The sequence below is a fragment of the Camelus dromedarius genome, chromosome 12 (assembly GCF_036321535.1).
Source record: "Camelus dromedarius isolate mCamDro1 chromosome 12, mCamDro1.pat, whole genome shotgun sequence".
In the NCBI taxonomy this organism is placed as follows: Eukaryota; Metazoa; Chordata; class Mammalia; order Artiodactyla; family Camelidae; genus Camelus; species Camelus dromedarius.
In genome coordinates, this window is record NC_087447.1 from 29,891,085 (window position 1) to 29,912,038 (window position 20,954).

The following is a 20,954-nucleotide window of genomic DNA, read 5'->3' on the forward strand; positions in this document are numbered from 1 at the left end:
AAATGCTTGCTTGAAAACCTCAACTTCAATTCCTAATAAATATGGTTTTATGAACTGACACATCTCACTGTGTTCATATAGCTCTGAAATAATAATTCTTTCACTTGCATAAACACAAATCAGATCATTTGTTGTGACTGACTGAATTTGAATCAAAGCATCTTGATTTTGGATATACCCACGTACTTAATGCTTGAAATAAAACTGGTTTGGTGTTGGGTACAATGCTTTGTGCGTCTGGATCCACGTTCTACCCTTTCCCTTCCTGCTCAATGTCCAGGAGGCTCAGCTCTATGGACTGTACCATCTATGCTCCTTCCTTCCTCTGGCTTCCTGATGGGCTCATTGGTCAACAGTACCAGCAGAAGATCAGAGGGAAGGATAAAGAGATGCTGGGGTATTTTTTTTATTACCCTGACTTTCTCCTGCTTTGATTATAGCTCTTAACTGGTTCTGCCAACTGCTCTCTCCCCTGTCCCTCCAAGCCCAGGTGTGATAACAGCACCCAGCTTTTGCTGGTCCTTGGGAGCTTCATCAGCGTCTATTTCCCCCTCCCCCGATCCTATTTATACTTCTGCATATTAAATTTCTTTATTAAATTCTCTTCAAATACCCCTTCTATTCTATCAGTTCTATCAGCTTCCTGCTGGGACAATGGCTGATACAGTTATGTGTTATTCTTGATATTTAAATTTCATAAACAGTTCAAAATATCAACATATATAAACTTTTAATATGAATCTTCTTTTTTCTTTTATTCTATAAGTGTTTCTAGTTAACTAGGGACTTAAGTCCTTTTTAATACATAATTCCTGATTTTTAAAAATAAGAACAAATTGTCCTCCATCCAAATAAAATAAATCATGAATGTAACTGTATTTCAAGACCAATCCAGTTGAGAGCCATTACTTGCTAGAATATACTTCCTGGAATAGAACAGACACTCCACAAATCTTTGTTGAAAGATAAGTACGTGCACAGATGCTGTGTTGGCCATTTCCCTCTCTGCTCTCAGATCTGTGTTCTGCCTTTCCCTGTTTTGACTTATTTTCACTGAGAAGTAGATTATACAGACAGTCTTGCAAATTGCTCCTAGTGAAGTTGCACCAGGAGGTACTGGACGACTCAGATGGAAGGAAGGGAGAAGCCAGTTATCTTTTCTCCTCTCCTGGCCGTCCTCAGGGCTGTCTCCAGAGCAGCCGCACCTTACTGTGGCTCCATAAATCTCCGTGGTCTCCTCTCAACACTTCACTTCTCTGCAGACAGTCCTGGTCACGGATGGCACAGCTCCTACCCAATGGCCCAGGTATGAGGCTCTGAAATAAACTTTATTCCATTTTCTCTCCAGCTTTAAGGTTGTTAGCAATTTTCTGCTGCTGTTACTCTCTGGTTGCCTCACTATTCCTGTTTGATTTCTCAGCTTTCCCATTACCTGTGTTAGTAATTCCCTAAATTACTTTCCTTGTAATGGAAAGGCCTGTAGTGTCTTCCTTTTTCATGATTACACCCTGATGGATACAGATGATCTGGTGAGTAAATACAAGGATTCCAAATCTAGGAAAATGACAACAGAATGGTACAATATGTCCTCCATTATCAATCCATCTACAGTACCTGATTAAATCCAGGGGCTGGTGCTTGTACCACATTCCCCAGCGTGCCCAGCGCTCATATAATAGATGTCTGTTATTCTGAGGGCCATGGGTTTTGATGGGCTGACTACTCTTGTAGGCTCCCTAAAACAAATAAAATAAGATGAATTGATATCTGTTCTTTTAGTGTAATTTGAACTAACAGGAATTGCTTTTGCTTTTTTTCCTTACAGAATAATTTAACACCTTATTGAAAGCTTTAGAAATTGTAAACATAAGCCCATCACTAGAGTGATGTTGTAGATGACTTTATATATCTATCTTTCATTGAAAATATTCTGATAGCTCCTTAAAAATTCTTTCTTAAATTCCTTTTTTTAAACCAATGAGGACTCTTTCACTTAAGGTAAACTAGACTTTAGTTTTCACTGTTTGGGACCTAAGTTCTTTTAAATAAACAGAGTATCTTCATCATCAATGAGATACATTAGATACATCATTGTAATCTTTTGTTCAGACATTGCGAGTTAATTCTGCTTTTGAGAAGCAATCCAGTTCCAGAAAAATATTTATTTCATTTATAGAAGCTAAGAAAGAGAGTATATAAGCATTCAAAAAATGTAAGAGGCCTAAGTCACCAGTGTTAGTCATGTTTTTAAACTTTAGAATCCACAAAACTTACCTCAGACAAGATATTCTAAAAATTGAATTATTTTTCAAATTCTTTATATCCCCCTTCAAAAATCTGTCATATGGGCTGTAATTTCAGGAACATAGACTATATATGCCTTTTAGAGAAAATTAGTCCGAGGGCTGAACTACTCTTCTTTTATAATTTCAAAAAAAAGGGTAATAAATATAGTGACTTTACTTTCTGAATCCAAACTTAGGACACAGGATTTTTCACAAAGACCCTCTCCTTAATCCAGGGTGTGATTCTACTTTCATGAAATTGTTGATAAGAATTTAAAACAAGTGGAGCTATGCCTCAGTTACCTCACCTAGATGATGGGGATGAGAATAAATATGAATGACACCCAATAGAGAGGTGTCTTGTGAGGGCCCACTTGGATAATCGCTATAAAGTAGCAGGCACATTAGAGGTACAAAATGAATGTTAATTAATTTTAGGCATTTGCTATACTGTGGCCATTGAATAGGGAAAAACTATCATTTGAATGGTCCCAGGCAACCAGGGCTGAGAGTTCCTATCAAGAAATATGACACTTTGAATTTGGTCTGCGGTGCCTCAAGGCTGAAATAAAGAGACACATACGGCTTTTGGCTCTGGCTTTCTAACAAGATAGAAAAGTTAATTAGGTAAGGGTGGAAGCACAGTTAAAATGCAGTTGCAGGGTTTTCTTCCCTAACAGATCCCAAGGTGTTTAAACCCTGAAGATTAGAAGCTAAGGAGATGGAATTAAAGATCAAGACTCTAAGACATCCACTTGAGAAGAGTTTGTTTGCTTGTGACATTGGACTGACTGTTAAGGTCGCCTGCTCTGAGACTGGGTAGGTAAAGGAGGGTGAATCAATATTTCAGGTTTCTTTCAATTATTCCTGATAATTCTTCTAAAATATCACTTTATGCCTTTCCTTCCCAGCCTCAGTGGTCAGAAAAAGGCATTTCCTGGATTTTAGGTAATAAGCTTTAGAATTCCCTAGTACATCAATGTTCTAACTGCTCAAAAACCTCAATCAAGCATAATGTTCTGGGTTGACAATGACATGAGGTGGGTTATAAGAGAAAACTGACCAAAGTGATGATTCCAGCCCACCCACGAATTGTCATTCCTGTTCAGAGGACCAGGTACCCTCAGTGATCCCCGCCATCTCCATGATCCATCCCCTCCTCCAACCAAAACACTTTTCTTGTCTCCACTATTCATAACTGACAGGATTATCAATTCTATCAATATGTTAGGCAAACTCCCTCACAAATATTCCTCTTCTTCCCTTTCTTTTTTCCTTATCATGCCAATTTCCCCTGGAAATGTCTCTTTTTCCCCTCAAACCACTGTCCCATTTGTAAACAAAGTAAACCTCAACCATGGGTAGAAAAAATGAGACTGAGACTAGTGATACCCCTGCATCAAGGAAGAAGGACACAAACTGTGTGTCCTTAATCAAATTACAGTCAGAGCCATTGACGCCACTGTCCCCTAAGTAAGCCTTGTGTTTCTCTCAAGTAGTATCTTTTAAAATCAACAGGAAATTCTTAAGTCCATTTTATTGACTTGCTGTTTCATTTCTGTTACCTGCATTTCAATAATATTGTTTCCTAGTTGTTTAGTGTTATGTGTCCCATATATTAGTATTTCTACCAAGTAACAAGAATATATGGGAAAATGCCTATTTACAACCTATTGCTAATGGGTTACAAATTTCGCACAAGAAGCTGTCAAGTAAACTGTCAGAACACAGACTACCTATGTAGACAAAATTATTTAGGGAAGAAATCAAACCTTCCTGTGCTACAGAAGCTCTCACAGGAACTTCGCCACTCCAAACACCTACCACTTACTAAGTCGTATTTGACTTGGTGTTTAATTTCTCTGAGCGCTGTTTCTGCATCTCTACAATGGAAAAATACCTCCCCTCCAAGGTTACTGTCAGATTAAAGGGAAAATCCATGCACTTGTTGCATGAAAACTCTAACATAGTATCCGTTATCATTATTTCTATTTCTAATATAAGGAAAACTATGATGCAAGTAAGCATTGGAATCTGGCTTCCTGAGCTCAAAACTGTGCTTTTATACTTGACCTTTCTGTGCCTCAATGATCTACCTATGTAAAACAGAGTTAATATTAATGTCTATCTCAAAGGGTTGTTGCAAAAATTAAATGAGATAGCCCACTTAAAACCTTTAGTTCAGTGCCAAATAGGAAGTGCTCAATACATTTTATATTTTATGAGTTATATTAGACTGTGAATTCCTCAGGTATTGGGATTATGTCCCACGAGTCCTCGGCCTTTTTATAAATAGAAGAGTAATGGACTTTGAAAATGCACTCATTAAACCTCTAAAGACCCTGTTCTTAATTTAAAATGCACAATTGCCTTAAAAAATGTAGTGTGTGTGTGTTGGGGGAGGGTGTCTAAAACTGATTCAAATGTCATTCATGACACAGCAGACAGAAGCCACCACAGCATGACCTACTTAAAACTAGAAGAGAGGTAATAACCTAGCAGAAAATCAAGTCAATAGGGGGTATAGGTTTTTGGTGTGGGTTTGTCTTCGATTTTCAGGTACCCAAAAGTATCTGGCACAGGCCAGAACCTGTCCTGTTTAGGAGCTGGTTTAAATCCCAAATTGGGTCAAGCACGGAGCTCTGTTGGAGCAGAAGGCTATCTCTGTATAGAGCAGTGTGCAGCCATAGATTAAAGTGGAGTCTCAGAAAGGCCCAGGGCCACCCACGGATTGAATTTTCTTGGAAAATGGCATCCAGATTTAAGCAAAAAATAAAATAAAATAAAATAAAATAAAATAAAATAAAATAAAATAAAATAAAATAAAATAAAATAAATCAAGCACTGATCAGAAGAAACATTTTTAATGGAAATTATATTTCAAAATTACCTCATGCGGGGGGAAAGCTGCTATATATGAGCCATTGTTTATAAGTTTACAGATACCTGGAAAGAGAAGAATAGTTCCTGGGTTAGTTTAATTGAAGACTTCCCTCTGAAGCAATATACATACATACACTTGGAACAATAAATTATTTTGAAAACAAAATAACCCAAATGACTTCCACAGCCACATCACCTAAGAGGACAGTGAGGCTGTGAAAGAGACTGATCTTGAGTCTAATAATTATGTCCTTATAACATTAATCTATGGAGGTTTGCAAGGTTCCAACATATGGCACTTTCCCATATCATGAAATACGGGCATTTTAATACTCATTTATTTGGGGGCCTATGAGACAGGAACAACTTGTTTCCCCCTCAAAATAACAAAATTTGGTCAAAGAAGCAGAGGAATTCCTCACCCCTAAAATGTCTCAAAAAGGTATCAGTACTGAGAAATCTTTAATTCTTTAATGTTGATCCAAAGAGACATAAATATGGGACATTTCTTAAAATCTTCATTTCAGTGAGAGTGTAGTGACATGGACACTCTTATAGTCCTGGTGAGATTAGATATTGGGAAAACTCTTCTAGAGAGCAAGTTTTGTGCAATATTATTCATTCTAGTAAAGAATTAAAAATAACTGTACATCCAAAATTGGGGAATTGTTTCATTATTTACGGTATAGTCAATTTTATCAGGTGCTTGGGAAATGAGTGTGATTTGATGACCGTTTATAATAGGATTTTGTACAGCTATTTAAAATGTGTTCAGATATACTAATGGGCTTGAGAAAATACTCATAGTAGTAATATAAAAATGATGGAAAGTTGTAAACACTGCATGGTTCTAATTATGATATATATGATATACTTGTGAATGAAAAATACTGCAAATCATATCAGTAAACAATGAATGCTGAAGCCATCAAGTCATCAGTGGCTGCTCCCCCACCCCCACCCCCAGTGAAGACAAGCCTGCAGACCAGCCTCTGCAGCCACTCACAATGGTGCAATCTGAGGGCACTCAGAATAAGAAAGGGCAGGATACTGGCCCTAGATAGCTAAGTGCCGGTCAAAGAAATGAATTCAATGAGCCTAAATGTTTGCTTCCTTCCATGCACAGAAAAGCACTGAATTCTTTAATTTGAGATGCCTGGTTTTCTTTGTTAACAAGTAATCTTTTAACGTTCCAACTACCTGGTCTTTGTTGTAAAGTATCCTAGCTCCTCCCCTACCTCTTTGGAGCAGTCCCTCCAAGCGATCTGAGAGGCTGTCATCCCCGGCTCAAGGGGTTCGAGTCCTCAGAAGTGTCCGCCAAATAAAACATAATTCTCAACTTTTAGGTTGTGCATTTATTTCAGTCGACATATGTGATATATGTATCACATATATCATGTATATATACAGTATTAATTTTAACAGTGACAATTGAACGTAGGGATTTTTAATTTTTTTTTTCCTCTTTTGTGTGTGCTGCAGGTTCCACAAAAGGCATGGTATCTTTACAATCACTTAAATGTCAATTTCATTTTGAAAAACTACATAAGCACATAGTGCTATCATTTACATACATTATTAGTTTACATTCTGGACTTCTCTATTTTTATTTCTTGTTTAGAAAACTTCTGATTAAGTATCAAAGTTTTATAAAGATTTAGTGTTTAAATTATTTTGACTGTTCAAGAATAAATGAATTATTAATCAGAAGAGAACCAAAGTCTGAACATTCCTCTTTAAAAAAATGAATGACTGAAAACACAGTTCCTTTTACTAATATGGCATTCTGTGAAGGAAAAGCCGGGCTGGTCTAACAAGATAACACACAAGTCTAGGAATGTGAAGGAGAGGCTGGGCTGGGCTAACAAGATAACTCACAAGTCTAAGTATTGGATACTGATCTGAGTTCTGCTGGACTAACTTGTAAATCTAGGTTAATTAGTGTTGTTTTGCTGTTCATGTTTTTTGGTAGCCAGCTGGGTTTTCAAAGATACGTTATTTGGCTTTGGAATGTTGGTTTGCTGCCTCCCCACCTCCACTTTTGTGATGATAATGCTGCTAAAGCCGTTCCATGCCTATCGGCCAAATACCCCAAGCTTGTACTTTACCCTATAAAACCTCACGTGCACGTCTTGGAGGTGCTCAGAGCTTCGGAGCAGAAGCCCCTCTGAGCCCGCCGGCGTAATACATCTGAGTACTCCAACCCTCCGAGTGGTGCTTGTTTCTTGACTGGCCTGTCGTTTCCGTAACAATTCTATTTTAAAGCAAATCAGTGGATATTGGTCTAAATTTCCACTGGCTATCACCTTTTTTTTTTTAAAGGATTTTAGGACATGAGTGACATTTTATCTCTTCTGTCATCTTGTATTCTTCACCCTAACAAAAGGCAAGCTCCTTTGTTACCCATTGTTATCTGCTCTGCTCTGTGTAAACTTTGCAACTATACGTAATTTTCCTACGTGAAACTTTTTCAGTTTTCATTTGCATCTGACACGGAGCAGCATACTGCTAAACATTAAAACAACATAGACATTTAGAAAGTTAAAATTATCTCTTAACTTCACCTTCCAGAAATAGTCTCTAAAAAGTTTCATATATATTCTAGAATTTTTTTTTCCTTTTCATTTGTGTATGCTTATGAAATGGGATTGGCTATATTAGTTAGTTTTGTAACTTATTTTTTTTCTACTTAATAATGCATTATGGTATCTTTCAAAATCAGTAAGTAGAGAACTAATACTAATTTTCAATCTCTATGAGTAAAGGGTCCATGTCATATACTTTCTATAATATGTAGTGTATAATAGATGCTCAATAAATTTGAATTAAGAGTGAATAAAACCATGTAATGTTTAATGGATGCATTATGTGGATATAACATAACTTATTTGTCAGTTCCTAATGATGGATAGTTAAAGTATCTCCAGTATTACTCTCTTTTATTCTTTGCTTACAAAGCTACAGTGAACAAATTTCTCCATATATTGTTATTCAAATGTCTGATTATTCCTTTGGGATAAATTTCAAGAAATAAAATTTGTTCCAAAGTTTTCAGACATTTCATATTTTGATACTGTTGACTGAAATAAATGCACAGCCTAAAAGTTAAGAGTTGTTTTATTTGGCAAGAGGACTCGAGCCGGGATGACAGCCTCTCAGATGGCTCTGAGGGACTGCTCCGAAGAGGTAGGGGAGGAGCTAGGATATGTAGGAGCTTTACAACAAAGACCAGGTATTTGGAACAATAAAATATTGCTTGTTATCTAAAGAAAACCAGGCATCTTAAGTTAAAGAATTTAGTGCTTTTCTATGTATGGGAGGAAGCAAACATTTGGGCTCACTGAATTCATTCCTTTGACCAGCACCTATCTATCTAGGGCCGGTATCCTGTCCTTTCTTATTCTGAGTCCACTCAGAGTGCACCACTGTGAGTGGTTGCAGAAGCTGGGCTGCAGGCCTGTCCTCACTGGGGGGTGGCGGCAGCCGCTGATGACTTGGTTTCAGCATTCTTTGTTTACTGATATGGTTGCAGTATTTTCATTCACATTGCGGTATTTTCATTCACAATACATATGGTCAAATGCCCTTGAAAAAAGGTTTTTGTGTGTGTGTTTTATTATCTTTTTATCAAAAAGGTGAAAAATAGAATGTTTACAGTTTGTTCAATGCATTATATCTTCACATGTAACACATGAAGGCAAAGCTTCAGTTGTTAAAAAATATTTCTGAGTATACTTAGTAAATTCCACTTTGTGTCTTTAATTAGTGCTCTTACCCACTTTTGATATTCCATTTTCATATTTGGTGTGCTGCAGCATGTGGTAGACGATCCTGCTTCGAGTCGCATTGCTGAAGAAGGTGTCTTTGTTGTTTATTATGAAGCTGGTGAGATAAGGGGATCGGATTTAATACTCAGCGCAGACCACAGAGTCCAGCAACAGTTACAAGTTCCTGGGTCGTCATCTACGTGTTTTCTCCATTCAAACGAATGCATGTGAAGTACAGCCAATCAGAAGAGAAACTATCATCTTAAAAAAAATCACTTGGCAGAGAAAAAAGTACACACATAAATAATACAAGGCATTATCAAATATTCATTTCAGTATCTTTCAGCTTTTAAGGGAGTCTAGATGTCCGCCTGCTTGTTGTTTAGCATGGAACAAGGAGAGAACAGATTTCCCATTGGCTCCCATAAATCCTGTACTACCTTAAGTAATATGGTTCCAAATAGAACACGTTAAAAATTGATGTCATCCCCTCATACTGCACTTTCCGAGCTAGCTTATCTCGTTTTCAGTACTTTAGGGATCAGCGATGTTTCTCCCTTCCCCTTCACGTTCTATACTGTCTCCATGTAGAAAGAGTTGCAAGGAGTAAACATGAGAGCCAGTGACAGAAAAAGCAAAAGGATGATTTCAAGAAGTGGTGGGAAAAAAGGAGATGGGAACTCACTGGTGAATCCGTGCGCGGCTGAAGGGGCCGGTATAGCAGTCTGACTCCTCCAGGTCTGGGAAAGCTGACTTGTCCAAAACCATTGGGTTTTGGGACATCCATTTTTTGATTCTTCTAAAATACTTCTGCACCCTGGAACAAAGTCATATTTTACAATTGAATTAGGTTGCTTTCCAGGGCCATGCCTACTTTCCGCCACCGTTCTTAAAAAGAGTTCCCAAAAGACATACACCCACACTCACACCCACACAACATGCATTACTCCTGTTCGCAAGCAGAAGACATAAATTCTGAAATAAACCAAATCCTGCATTTACTTAAACTCTTTCAGGGCAACTAGGTTATCCTTGTAAGAGAAATTTGGTGGAAAATGTTAAAAAAAAAAATCATCATACACAAAGATGGGGTAGGAAAGAGCATAAAAAAATAAAACTAGCAAGATATATTAAAGTTGTGTGTGTATATATGTTTATCTGTGTGTCTATATATGTGTAGCTACAGACCGCTTAAAAAAAGTCTACAGCAATGTGGCTTCTCAAAACTGGAGATGGAAAAGAAAGAAAAGGCTACAACACACTAATTTAGCAGCACTGGGAGCCACGGGGGCTGATGGAAACAGCTAGGGTTTTGCGGTCAAGAAAAATTGGATTCAAAGGCAGCTCTGCCTTATAGTAGCTGTGGGAACTTGTACAAGTTATTTAATTTCTTGCCTAGGTTTCCTCACTCATACAATAAAAATAATAATAGTGACCTTGCTGGAGAATTGTGAGTTGCTGCTTTACTTTAAACCTGATTATTAACAATAAGGCAAGTTCCCTTGGCAGTACCTTAAAGACTTTAATGGGCAGATAAATCACTTGAAGACCCTGTTAAAATGCAGATGTTAATTCAGTTGACCTCCTGTGGGGTCTGGGATTCTGCATTTCTAATTAGTTCCTGGGGAGGGGGTGGGCTGATGGCGCTTTGACTGATGGATTTAGCATAGACACTGGATAAATAAATATTAGAACACTGTTTCAGAAAATCTCACATCAGGATACTTTGGCCTCAGCTTTAGAGTACAGTCATCACCCTGTTCTATGGGTATATATACTGACTTGAATCATTTTTTTTTCCAAAAGACAAAAAAGAAAACAAAAGAGATACTGACTCCAGAGATTGATTCTGAAAATTAAATTCTGAGCTGCTATAAAAACAGCTGTGTTTACTTTAAAAATGTGTTATATCTATATACTATTTATGAGGTTCTATCTTTGGCAATTTTTGGTTCCTTCTGCAATAGAGAAGTCAAAGTAGCAGGACAGAATACTTTCCTAGACAAGTACAATGTATCTTAATATTTCTTTGGCCAACTCTGCTTCAACTTTAAAAAACTAATTCAGTACCCCAATGTGCAGGCAGCGATTGTACCTTAGAGATCATTTTAGTCAAGTCTATTCACGGTAAAATTACTACGTATAATTTGAAATAAGCATCGAGTCTTAATGTAAAGTTTAGCATGTGAGAAGAGTTTTGACCTTTTCTTTGCCAAGTAAGGTTATCATTTTGGTGCCACGTCATTTTTGGTTTTAGAGGGTCCAGAGTGTTTCTTTCTAGCCTAAAATAATAAATGAACATTATCTGAAGTGTTCATTTTGCTTCCTCTTATTACAAAGAAAGACTCTGAAATCACAGAATATCAGCATATTCCAGCAACTAGTGCATAGTCTGTAAAAACACTGAATGGATTAGATAGCAATTCTCAAGCTGTTCAAATTTAGCCTAGTGAAGAGAAAAATGGGGTAGGAGTTGGAAGATGAATTTGTGGGTCATTGAAATTGAACCAAACATTTCTGATCTTTGAGCTTTAGGTTCCTCACATGTAAAGAGAGGAAGTAATTCTACCTGCCCTACTTCATTAGGTGGTGAGGAGGAGCCAACAAAAGCTGGCATCTGATGGCATTTAGAAAATGCTGATGAGGCACAGAACCCACGGGCCTTTTATCTCTGACAAGATTACAAACATACTAGAAATAAATGTGAATTTAAATAAATTAAAGACATGAGATAAAATGATTTTTAAACCATCATTGACCTTTTACAGAAAGATAAACAATTTTATCAGTTTAGACATTTTACACACTCTTAAGAAGGAATGAATGATGTTTAATGATGAAATGTGGTCAGGCTTGTGAGTGAAAAATACTGCAAACCATATCAGTAAACAAAGAATGCTGTAACCATCACGTCATCAGTGGCTACCGCCACTGGCCAGTGAAGACAAGCCTGCAGCCCTACCTCTGCAGCCACTCACAATGGCGTACTCTGAGGGGACTCAGAATAAGAAAGGACAGGATACTGGCCCTAGATAGCTAGGTGCTTGTCAAAGGAATGAATTCAGTGAGCCCAAATGTTTGCTTCCTCCCATACATAGAAAAGCACTAAATTCTTTAACCTCAGATGCCTGTTTTTTCTTTAGATAACAAGTAATCTTTAATGTTCCAACTACCTGGTTTTCGTCGTAAAACTCTTATATATCCTAGCTCCTCCCCTACCTCTTTGGAGCAGTCCCTCAGAGCAATCCGAGAGGCTGTCATCTAATCCTGGCTCGAAGGGGTTTGAGTCCTCAGAAATGTCCGCCAAATAAAACATAACTCTCAACTTTTAGGCTGTGCATTTATTTCAGTGGACAGGCTGAATCTGAATTACAGGATGCAATGATCTAGCTTATTAATTTATTTGATTCTCCTTCAGTTTTCTCATCACTTAAATGAAGGGATATTCTGATAGTTAAATAGGTAATGCCTGATATCACAGTGCCGAGAACAAAGTAAGTACTCGGTAAATGTTTATGATAACAACAAGGAAAAGAAGTGTCACTACTTCTACAACTACCACTACCACCACCATGCCATCAATGGAACCTAACGGATTATCTAACTTCTACCAAACCTTTATCACGTTAGCCATCTTGCAAACTCAAGATTTTAAGGCATACTGTGAGGATGACTTCTAACAGAGCTTTAATTTCCTTTGTCAAAATCAGTGGAAAGGGGACAATTCAACAGAAATTGAAAAGAAATCTGGATTAAAGCATCAACAGAACTTGGTCAGAGCACAAACTCTACCACCCCAGATGCGATAGTTGGGGGATTGAGGTGTGGGGTGGTGAGAAGTAGTGATAATGGAGTCATTTATTTTCCCTGAGCTACAAAAACAGTTACTCTTTGTTCTGCCTTCCCAAAGGGTCATTATGAATATGCTTTGATAACTGAATATGAAGGTGCTTTGTAAACAAATGATAGATAGCAACAATAATAAAACTCCAGGCATTTCCTATCCACCTGCCTGGAGAAATGATAATCTTCAAAAGTTGGATAATTGCCTGTACATATTTATCCCCTAATGTTTACTCATCAAATTATCCATGCACAAAACATCTTTCCCACTTCAAGAAAGGGAAAGTACAAGTGAAATCTAAGGAATCTAAGGGCACATATTTGACTTTTTTTGCCTTTTCCAATTGTCTACAAATTGGGTTTTATAATTTTATAACAATGATGACCACACACACACATACACACAAAACATCATACTTTTCTTTTCCAAACGTCAAGTTTAAAAAAAATCAAAATAACTCATTTCCTTAATTGAAAGTATGGACTCAGGCAAATAACATGATACTCATTTTTTCAGTTTAATGTCATATAATTTTATAAATGCCTTTCCTATTTATCTGTTACTCACCCCATATGCATCCACAAACTCAAAGAACAAAGAATACTACTTGCAATACATAAATTGTAAAGCTGTAGGCTATAGTAAAGTTTAAGACACATTAACAATCATTTGGAATAACTGATAACCTTATTTTCATTTCATAAAATTAAACAGAAAATAATAATAAACACAAAAGGTAATAAAAAACATAAATGACCAATATAGTGGTCATTTTTCTAGTTTACTTTTGTTTGACCAAAATAGAAAAAAAAAAACTTTCTTCCACTATTAAGAATGTTTCTTTAGGATTTAGTATACACATGTTTATCAGGAATTCTAAGCACACATTTAATCTAAAACTAAATTATGACAGTATTACATAGACATTTGTTGCCATTTTAATATACAGGACTTTATCCTTCTTCAAGTCTCTGAAAGGAAGATGTCTGTTTATCAGAAAACCCACTAATCACACAGTGGCAAAATCTCACTAATTTTACAGAGCACATGGAAGCAAATCCAAACATATTTTATCAACACATCCAATATTGAACAGGCATATACAGAGAAAAAAAACATGAAAAATCTGCAGTTGTAAATTTATATATCATAATATTCCAGCAAATTTGGCCTTACCATGCAAAAATAACTTTGGAAATTTGCTATATAGACCAGGAGAACATAGGCACAAGGGAAATGATGAAAACTCATTGTATATCTGAGCATGTTCACCTGACAAACAGAACAACCTGACCTGGCTGAGGGAGGTCATTAATTGTTTAAAGAGTCATTTTGGTACTAATTCCCTTAGCATTCATTCAAATTTCAAGTTTCCCCCCCAATTTACCTTTCTTATCATCTATTCCTACCATACCTAAGTTTAATGTTTAAAAGAGTACAATAGGAGAATATTGTACTCTTTAAAATTCTAGAATTCAAAATTTTCCTATTCTAAAGTTCTAAATTATATTCAGCCATTTCCTTTGGTAGAGGAACTAGATTTATGAAATTCCTTCCTAAAATGGTCAGATATTTATTTACACTATAGAATTTTTTCTAATTTTTGTGTCATTCTGACTTGCGATATCCTGCAGAGTTATTCAATAGGGCCTACTCTACCACATTCACATTCTGTTTTTGTTACTTGATTCTTTTGCAACGAACAGAAAAACAGCCAAGTGTTAGGATCCCTTTGTTTTAGGGTTCATTAAATGGAAGCTCATTTCTTCCAGTGAAACGGGGCCAAGGCAATTCAAGAAGGAAGGTTTCTTCTGTGTCAGGGTTGTGTTTTAATGAATTCCTTTGCCATAGCTACTGTTACCACAATAGGTAAAGGGATGTTGTTTTGAGATAAAGCTCTTGAAAATAAATTTGCTTTCAATACTGGCTATGAGAGAAGCAGCTTCAGCTGGTGGAACAAAAGTAGGTCCACAATACAAAAGATGCTGTATGGCCTTGGTCACCCACTTCATCTCACTCTGGATGCTAGTCTTTCTTTTACCAGCTCATCAAGGAGAGGTTTGGATTAAATGATCCAGAAGGCCTCTGCTGGGTCTACTGTTCAGTGTCTCTAGTGGGTCATCATTTACCCATCAATCCTGGTTTTAAAACTATTTTTAAAATTTAAATCTCCGAAAACACTAACTTTCAATTAAAATCCTTCTTCCCTTTGTTCCATAACATTATATCAAGAAAGGATTGTAGGAACGGCAATGGTAAATTGAAAAAAGAGATAATCGGATTTTAAACATTGTTGAATTTGGTGTTAAGTCATGTTCTAAATCTCCTGAACAAATAAAGTTTTTCTTCCTAAAATTTACGACTGCTGATATCGGTAATCAAATGTATTCTTTTATTTTTTTTCCCCAAATGACAAATTGGTCTTAAACAAATTACACATCACCCACTAACCTGCCCATTGATTTGTTCCTCCGGTCAGTGTAATAGCATTTTTTCCTGAAAAATAATAGAAATTAGCTGAGGAAAGTCATATGAAAAATTATACTGAGCATTTTAATACTACAACTTCTACATGCTAAAGACAGACATGATATAAGCCAGTATAACAGGAACAACTCTGAATTCGCATTGTTTTAATTTCAGAAGCTAAGTTACTAGTAACAAAGACACAGACACTTTCATAAATCAGTAGATGACTTTTGAATATTTGATTTTTAATTCTTTTTTGGGAAGTCTAACTTCTGCTGCGTAATTCATATTAACTAGATCATTTGCTTATATGGTATACGAAGTTATCTAAACATCCATCCACTCATTCATCCATCTATCTAAACAGATACGTAATAAATACTTCTGATTTTGCAAAGAATGGGAAGTTATAACCACTGAAAATTTAGAGGAAAAAAAGAGGGTCTCTACCCTCAAAGAGTTACTTTACAGTTGAGGAGACAAGTGATTGTTATAGTAAAGTGTGATAATGCAGGAAAGCGGAGAGGGCTATGGAAGTACCTAGCAAGGGATCTCAACTGGTTTTTGTAGATGGAGAAGAAAGGAGACAGGGAAGCATTCTCAGAGAATGTGTTATCTGTACTGAATCTTGACGCATTAGTGGGAGTAGTCCTGTGAATAAAACACTTAGGACATGACATTTTAAATAGAGCTAGCAGAGTATGAAATGGTTATGGGAGCAAGACTAAACCTTGTAATATTCAGGGAATGTCGACTAATTTGGTAATTGCTGGAGTATAAATTCCAAGTTGAGGATAATGATAAAAGAGGTGAGGGGATGACGAACAAGGGACAGATGATGAGGGGCCTTACTTCTGATGCTAAAGTTTTTGGGTGAAAAGCTATGGGAAGATATTCAGTGTTTTAAGTAAGTGTGTAGCATTCTGATTCTAGAGAAACTAAATAGTCTAGTGACAGAGGTTAATTCACCTCCTAAAAGATTCTCACTAACCCCACATCTTGGAGCTCAAGAATCTCATTCTCTGCCTTGTACAATGCCTCTTTATCCCCACCCACCAAAACCCATTTCAGAGAATCAGAAAACTCCATGCTGTGATATTTATAAAGCAGGGTTGAGATTTAGTCCTGTGTCATTAACTGCTTAGAACACCTGAAAACCTTCTGAGCTACCGTATTTCATTGCCATCACCAGCCATGTTACTAGAAAATAATTTCTAAGTTGTCCCTTTCGTACTCCAACACTATATTTAAATATGGAGTTTCAAGGGTTGCATGTCTATCACACTTTAAATATCACCCTCTTCATTTTCTCAAACATACATAAGTTTGTGTGCATACATCATTCAATCCCTATTGGACTATAAATCTATCTCTCTGAACCTTCTCTATCTAGGCTGTCTTGCACTATTTACCCCATAATTACATAACATCATTATATAACTGTTCACTGACTATCTTCTACAGGAGATTGGGTTTCTTGAAGGCAGTAGTTTCATTTCATCAACTTTGCTTACTGTATACTTGGTACATTCTTTGGTAAACTGTAAGCATTCTGATGGCTGATGAAAAAAATTAATGAGCTTTTGTTTAATTTACAGTTGCATTTATTTCCTTCAGTGCCTGAGGGCACTTTGAATTTAATAAACACTTACTAAATAAGGTATCTCTTCTAAAAACTATAAATGTAGGGTGAGGCTATAGCTCAGTGGTAGAGTGGTAGAGTGTATGCCTAGTATGCATGAGGTCCTGGGTTCAATCCCCAGTACCTCCATCAAAAAATAAATAAATAAACCTAATTACCCTCCCCCACCAAAAAAACCAACCAAACAAAAAAGAACAGCATAAAAACTATAAATGTAGAAATTGGTTTAAAGTAATTTTCATTATCAAAAAATCTAGGAATGTGATTAAGAGGAGATAAAGGTTATAGTTATAATTTTCAGTTGTGGATATGGTAAGGAATATTATAAAAGCATGAGGCAACATTTGGATAAAATATTATTCTCTATTTTTAGTGCTGTTAGTTTGAAATATTTCTCTTAAACACTTTTTATTTTGAAGTGCTTTGGAAGAAATAAAGAGCAAGTGAAGGAAGAAAGTCATACAAGATGAACACATACTCTTAGATCACTTATACTATAAGAACAAATAAAAATTAAAATAAGAGACTCTATTTTCCCAATTAACTAATTACCAGTCAAATCTAGGGTGAACTATGTGTGACAATTAGTGCTGTCGAGTCTTCTTACTTGAGGACTGTTTATTGTTTATTCTGAGGACATGTCTGTAGTGGGTGTCTGCTTGGCTATATAAAAGGGTGAGATTTCTTTCTGTCTTTGCAATCTCATAGCAAATTGCCTGTGATGCCTGTCCCATTCTGATTTAATGCTTACTCAGTAACAAAAGGGTTCTCTCTACCTTAGTGGAGACATTTTCTAGGTTGGGAATAATTTTGTTTTTAATTATATTTCCCCAAAATATACAAGTGTACCCTTAATCCATGAAGTCAGTAATAACCTGCAATTCTCCTTAGTTCTTCTGCATAAAGGAGCCTCTAGGACCAAATTATTTCCTACTCACAATCTTCATTCCATTATTTGTCAATTGTATATTGTTCATCAACAGAGCTGTCTTTATTTTTCCTGTAATTTTTCACTTGAAAGATTCTTCTATTTCACATCTTGCATTTATCTGCCTACCTACCTACACACCTAGTACAACAACTGCTCAAAATTATGAGTAAATAATTATCTCAATCACTGTTTCCAACCAGTTTTTCACATAGCCAGTGGCTGGCAACATGTGGAGATGTCTGCAGGGCCAAGTGAGAAGGAAAGTCACGTGAGTGGGACTCTGGGTCCCTGCTCCTTGTCAAGAAGAGCTACTGTACCTTTATCTCTTCTACATATTGGGCTCCCTGTATGTTATTAAGTTATTTTATTTTTGAGTGCGGTATCCTTTGCATTAAAAAGTGATCTAAATTTAATCCCAATTGTGATAAAAGATTGTTCTTAGTATTTAAAAAATATTCTCCCCAAATTTGTCACGATTAAAATATTTGTGGGAGCAGGGGTTGGAGGAAAGATGAGAGGTTGACCCTATCTTGGAACTCAATTTAAGGAGCTACAGGATGACTGAGTCATCTTAAAATATGTTTGACCATTTTAATGTGACAGAAGGGTAAGAATAAGTAGGAATCACCTTTGAATCAAAAGGAAAATAATGAAAAGCGGTAATTGGTATTTCTGGACTATAGAAGACATAGGCTATGTCCTCCCTGATAGGATAAAAACTAGAAAATGTGGGCTATTTTAATTCCCTGAACTTTTCTTGGTTGGTTTCAAAACATCAAGTTCAATATGCAGGTCATATTTACTTTGGAAGAAGAATCAAAAAAAAAAAAATAACTGGAAAGTTTAGGTATATAAAGTTCTACACATACAGTATATTCAAGTAGAAAATTTAGATAAAATGTTAAAGATTCATGTTCATGCAATAAGTTAGCAGAAACCTTTTGCAAAAAGGGTTATAAATCTAACAGTATTTTTCTGAATAAATTTTCAATTTTTCTTTGTGGAGTGTAACGTATAGGTTTCAACACTGAATAAGTTATACAGAATAGCTGAGCATAGGCAAATTTTTATGCATCAGTCCTTAAAAAAATCTTGTCCTGAAAAGAGATATGCAAGATTCCTATTTAAGTTCTTTGCTATTCTTGTATATTTTAATTTTCAGACAATATAAATCTATTTAAGACAATATATTTATTCCTAAATGTGTTAAGTGTTGACATTTGGAAACTGAATTAGCAATCATGAAAATACTTTGCCACTAGTTTATGCTTGAAGAGCATTCTCTTTTTATGAGCTGACTGCCATCCCAAATTTCAGTTACCTTATAAATAAATCAGAAGTTAGTTACTAAGGAGTTAGTTAATGTTACATGTATTATTTAAACTGATCTGGAAAAGATGCTGGAACATAAAGTTCTTTTGGAACATTTCTCAAACTGTTTTCCCAAGAACATCATCATATTAAGATTAAAAAAAAGAATCCATCATCAGATAGAAATTAAGGAAAGGCTGCTCTGTTGGAATTTACAAAAAATATATAAGAATTATTAAAATATTAAAATCTCCAAGACAATATTTTTTTTACCAACTATAACAGAATCACTTGGGATGCTTGTAAAAAAAAAACATATATACCCAACCCTATCCCAGACCTAATATACCAGAATCTCTGGGTGTGGGTTCCAGGAACTTGCATTTCTACAGTTTCTCATGTGATTCTGATGCTCTCTGAAGACTGAGAACCATTTCTCTATAAAGTCCTACTGTAAATAAGCTTATTGTTTAATTTAGAAATTCAGAAACATATTTGGCCACAGAATATTTTTCTTTTACATCTTTTGAAACCAGTACTCCTTTGACAATATTTCTGACAAATAAATTTCCTTTGAAAAAAGCTGTATATTTTCTAATTTTTATATTTTAAATCAAAAGAATCCCAGTATCATTTTCCAAAAGTTTCAGTAATGTGGCCATTGGAACCATTATTTTGAAAAAAACATATTATAAGGAAGAAATTTCAGCCACAACATCAATAAAAAGAGATAGTAACTGCACACATTCCATGTTTTTCATATTTTTTTCTTTGGATGTATCAGAACTCCTCTTTCAAATGCAATCTTACTAGAAAATTAAAAAAATGAATGTCATTTATAAAAAGCAAAACCAGTTGACTGAAGAATGGATCTTCTTCAAAACCTCCCCTGGAATGAAAAGACACTATGTCACACAGATTGGAGATCTAATACAAACTGAGGTCACTCACAATCTGTCAAGGTAATTGTTTTTAATGAACTTCTAAGGAAAAGAAACAAATAATTAAATTCGATACATATTTCTTTAAAAATCAAAGTTATGAGAATACTGATTATTCTTTCAATTAGAGGTCCTCAAAATTTATCTGAAAAGTCAAAAGTAAGGGAAGTGAAGGGAAAAAAGGCCAACGTGCTCTAATAGACTTTCAGTTTTTTAAATTAATAAAATCCAACTGAGATGGTAGAAAGAGCTACATGAAATGTATGACATGTAGTTTCAGTTGCCATTGTCTAAGATTTTTTCCCCATAGACTAAAGCAGAAGGAACATATATTTGAAAGTATATTGATAAAGAAAGGAAAAACCACCTTCGAAATAATGAATGTCAAATATCTGGTGTTAAAGCAAACATGATAACTGACACTTTTTCATTTAAAAGAGTATTACTTCAAATTAATGCTGTGTCTTTGCCAGGATCTAAGAATCAAATGATTCCAAATTCCCTCTTTGGATAGCAAAAAAGGAGCCAATCTTTTGGACTCCTGGCAAAAATGTGTTTTGTTTAAAGTCCAGAGGAGGTATGTGGGTAATACGATCCTTTTTTAATGAGATATTTTAACACAATGTTCACTTAACCTGAACAGAACACCTGAACACTGAAACCCACTGAAATGACATGTTTTGTGATAGTCTCTAAGGGTTTCTTCCTTTCAGATCTACAAGGAAATTAGTTTGTGCATAAATGCAACTATAACTCTTCTGAGAAACAGTGGCAGAATCTCAGGAATAGGGAAGGATGAAGGCACATGAAACCAGTTAGACTGGACTTGGAATTTTTTGGCAATTTCTCTCTGATATCAGAAAGTAGGTTATTTCACATGT

The 20,954-nt window shown here is 35.8% G+C and overlaps 1 protein-coding gene across 7 annotated transcripts in view; it reads right to left on the reverse strand.

Annotated features, from left to right (window-relative positions):
- ANO3 (anoctamin 3) overlaps positions 1-20,954 on the reverse strand; it is a 360,413-nt gene that overhangs the window by 91,071 nt on the left and 248,388 nt on the right. For all 7 annotated transcript variants that reach the window (XM_031459864.2, XM_064492497.1, XM_064492496.1 and 4 more), the window contains 5 exons: positions 15,231-15,275; positions 9,621-9,752; positions 8,944-9,050; positions 5,176-5,231; positions 1,615-1,736 (listed from right to left, as the gene is read on the reverse strand). In XM_031459864.2, the coding sequence (XP_031315724.2) occupies positions 1,615-1,736; positions 5,176-5,231; positions 8,944-9,050; positions 9,621-9,752; positions 15,231-15,275 (462 nt within the window). The remainder of the gene's footprint in view (positions 1-1,614; positions 1,737-5,175; positions 5,232-8,943; positions 9,051-9,620; positions 9,753-15,230; positions 15,276-20,954) is intronic.